The 3,182-nt window shown below is 57.3% G+C and overlaps 1 protein-coding gene across 1 annotated transcript in view; it reads right to left on the bottom strand.

The window, feature by feature from the left end:
- Positions 1–628: 628 nt before the first annotated feature.
- CDC42EP4 (CDC42 effector protein (Rho GTPase binding) 4) overlaps positions 629–3,182 on the bottom strand; it is a 25,068-nt gene continuing 22,514 nt past the window's right edge. The window contains exon 2 of the mRNA XM_008576068.1: positions 629–2,886. Coding sequence (XP_008574290.1) covers positions 1,695–2,774 — 1,080 coding nt within the window. The 5' untranslated portion in view covers positions 2,775–2,886 and the 3' untranslated portion in view covers positions 629–1,694. The remainder of the gene's footprint in view (positions 2,887–3,182) is intronic.

Below are 3,182 nucleotides of genomic sequence, written 5' to 3'. Positions count from 1 at the left end.
GTCTCAGAGTCAGGATCTGGCAAGACGTGGAAGGCCAGAGCAGCTACGCCCGCCAGGCCCACCGGTTGGCTGAAGCCCGGGTTGCACTTAGTTCTGTCTGTCCCTCCCTCTACTGGCTTTGTGCAGACCAGGGAGATGGGTCAGCCTGTTCCCAGGACAGAAAAATGATCAGCAGTCAACCCTGGGGCTCACACCCAAGCTTGCAGTCACTTCCCTTGGGTCGAGTTACAGGATGCAGAGTGAAACTTGAATTTCAGAAAAACAACAAATAATTTCTCGTATGTTTCAGGTATCGCATGGGACACATTAACACTAAAACATTGTCTTTGTGTACCTGAAATTCAAATTTAACCCAGCATTCTGTTTTTGTTTTGTTTGCTAAATTTGGCCACCCTACCCTTAGGGACTTTGTCCCACCCTACCCTGGGGGAGGGAGCCTGAGACAGGAAGGGGAAACAGTCAGTACAGAGGGTGTGCAGGGAGGGGAAGGGGTAGCCCAGTCAAAAACCAGCTTTCCAGGGCTGGCTGGTTGCTTGGTTGGTTAGAGTTTGGTGTTGATAACATCAAGGTCAAGGCTTTGGATCCCTATTCAGGCCAGCCGCCAAACAAAACAAAACACAACAAAACAAAAAAACACCAGCTTTCCCCCACCCCCCAGAATTGATATACTATTTTTAAAAAGTCATTTTCCAGAAATTTTCTACACTGGTCTTCAGCTGTTAATAGCTACGGGAGAGGGGTGGGGACAAACACACGACACCCACCCCATATAGTGCTAAATAAAATCTGGAAGCACTAAAGTTGAGCTGGTTTCTTGGCCACAGGACGTCCCAGACTTAAGTATGCTAATATTCACTGTGACTTTTCAAGAGGAGGAGACTTCGCATAAAATTTTTCTAAAAGGATTCTATTTTCCCTCTGGTGGCAGACCTATTAACACTGTTCCTGATATTGCTCTATAAGGATTTAAACAATAATAAAGAGCAAACAAACCCACAGGGACTGGAGCAAGTATCCCAGCCCTGTTCCTAGTGTCATCCTGCAAGGGCCCCTCTTGAAAATTCAAGAAGCCCAGGGGGCTTTCCTTCCATTCCCCATCCTGTGTCTTCCCCTGGAAGGGGGCTGCGTTTATTAGTGTACATGTTTGTGGCTGGCCACCTGGTGGGCTTGACTCCAAGAGGCTCTAAGCTTCCCATGCAGGAGCCAGGGATGGAGAGAGAGGCTGGAACGTGTGGCCACCCCCTTCCTCCTGCTGCACACATTTCCCTGGCAGCCACCACCGGTCACAGCAGACACACCAGGAGAGAAAAGGAGAGACAAGTGTCCTTAGCCTTGGAGTCCAGGCTGCCCGTGGGCTGACCTGCTATTGCTGCACGTGGCAGGAACTCAGGTTGACATCTGGCATCCATTTGAGGCCAGGGTGGAGGAAAAGGAGGCAGAGAGAGGAAAACCGATCCCTGCTGCGAGAACACAGAGCGGGGGCCCAGACGGCTGCGGGGAGGGCAGGGTGTGTAATGACATCAGGCGACTTCGGCACCCACGCCAGCTCCTCAAGCCCTCCGAGGGCCCCCATCCACGAGGTCCAGGGTCCGTGGCCGGAAGCGAGGCTCTTGGCTGTCCCTGCATGGTAAGGTCAAAGGTCGCAGTGGGGTGGGCACAGGGAGAAGGTGCAGCCAGGAGCTTGGTGGCCCGCCTCACACGCGGATCTCATCCTCCTCTTCTTCATCCATGAAGGAGAAGTCCTTGTCTGGCTGCCTCGGGAGAGTGGCCCGGGCCCGGTCGGGCCCCCGGAAGGCAGGGCTGCGCTCCTCCAGGACGCCCGAGGTGCAGCTGGACAGGGAGCTGCTGTCCCGCGTGGTGTGGCTGCCCCCGCTGCGGGCCGAGCCGGGGCTGGGGGCCGCCGCCGCCCACCCCTCGTCCTCCAGAGCACGGGAGGGTCGCGATGGCAATTCCCGGCTGGCCTTGCCTTCCTGCCTTGCCAGGGGAGAGGCCGCTGCTGCAGAAGGGGGAGCCTGGGGGAGCCTGCCGGGGCCCTCGTCGCCGTGGTAGCCGCCGTCCTCCTCCTCCTCCTCCTCGGGGTCCCACTCCTCCTTGTCCATGATGCTGAGGACATCGCCTAGCATGGAGGGCCCCAGGTCGATGTGGAAGGACATGATGGACTCGGCGTGCTTCAGCCCGTAGCTGGCCTTGGGCACGACGGGCAGATCGGTCAGGTCCCCGAAGGCCTGCTCGTCCAGGAGGGGGTCGGGGGAGTGGGGACCCGCAGCCCCGTTCCGCCGGGCCACCACCTCCGCCTCGCCCGCCTCGTCCTCGCCGCCCTCCCCGGCACTTGCCTTCCTCACGGGGCTGGACGACAGGCTCTTGGGCAGCTTGCTGGAGCCCTTCTCCGCCGCCTCTTTCTCATTGAGCTGGGGCAGGGACATGGCATTCTTGACGAAGAGGGCTGAGTCCCGCAGGGAGCCCAGCATGTCCCTCTGTTCCCGGTCCCCCCTGGTCACCGACTGTGACCGCTTGCTGCCCCGGAACTTGCGGGACAGAAGACCGCGTTTGGAAGAGGAGGAGGAGGAGGCCTGTTCATCCAGGGACTGGCCATCAAGCTCACCAGCCTTGCTATTGAGGAAGGAGGTGTCCCCAAAGGCATCTCCGGCTCGGCCCACGTGCATAGTGTGGCGAAAATCACCCAGTGGGGCGCTGATCATTTCCGCCGTGAGGTCCACGCGGGAACGGCGCTTGGAGTGCACTGAGCTGGACACCAGCTGCTTGAGGATCGGCATCTTGCTGGACGGGAGGGGAGGAGGGCCCTCCCGAGATAGTGGACAGGTCTGGGGTCAGATCTGAAGTCCAAGTTCAGCGGGTGGAGGGGGAGATGATGAGGAAATCATAGGGCTGCAAGCAGAGAACAGGAGGCGAAGGGTTAACGCAGGCTGGACGCACAGTACAAAAGCCCATTAGCCAGGGGTTGCCACTTAAATCCCAGCTCTCCTACCAAACTGAAATAATGTGAAATAAGCCAGCAATCAACTTTATACCTCTGCCTATTTCTTCATCCGTAGGCTCTCAGGGTAGAGGAGTGATTTTGCAAATCTGATTAGAGCTCCAGGAGCCACAGACGCAGTTTCCCTGAAACTTGAGAGATATAATCTTTCTTCTAAAAAACAATGCCTCCCCCCCCCCCCCCCAAA

This window comes from Galeopterus variegatus, unplaced genomic scaffold (genome assembly GCF_000696425.1).
Source record: "Galeopterus variegatus unplaced genomic scaffold, G_variegatus-3.0.2 Scaffold1283, whole genome shotgun sequence".
Classification (NCBI taxonomy): Eukaryota; Metazoa; Chordata; class Mammalia; order Dermoptera; family Cynocephalidae; genus Galeopterus; species Galeopterus variegatus.
Note: the sequence above shows the minus strand (reverse complement) of the source record. Positions and strands in the feature narration are given on the sequence as shown.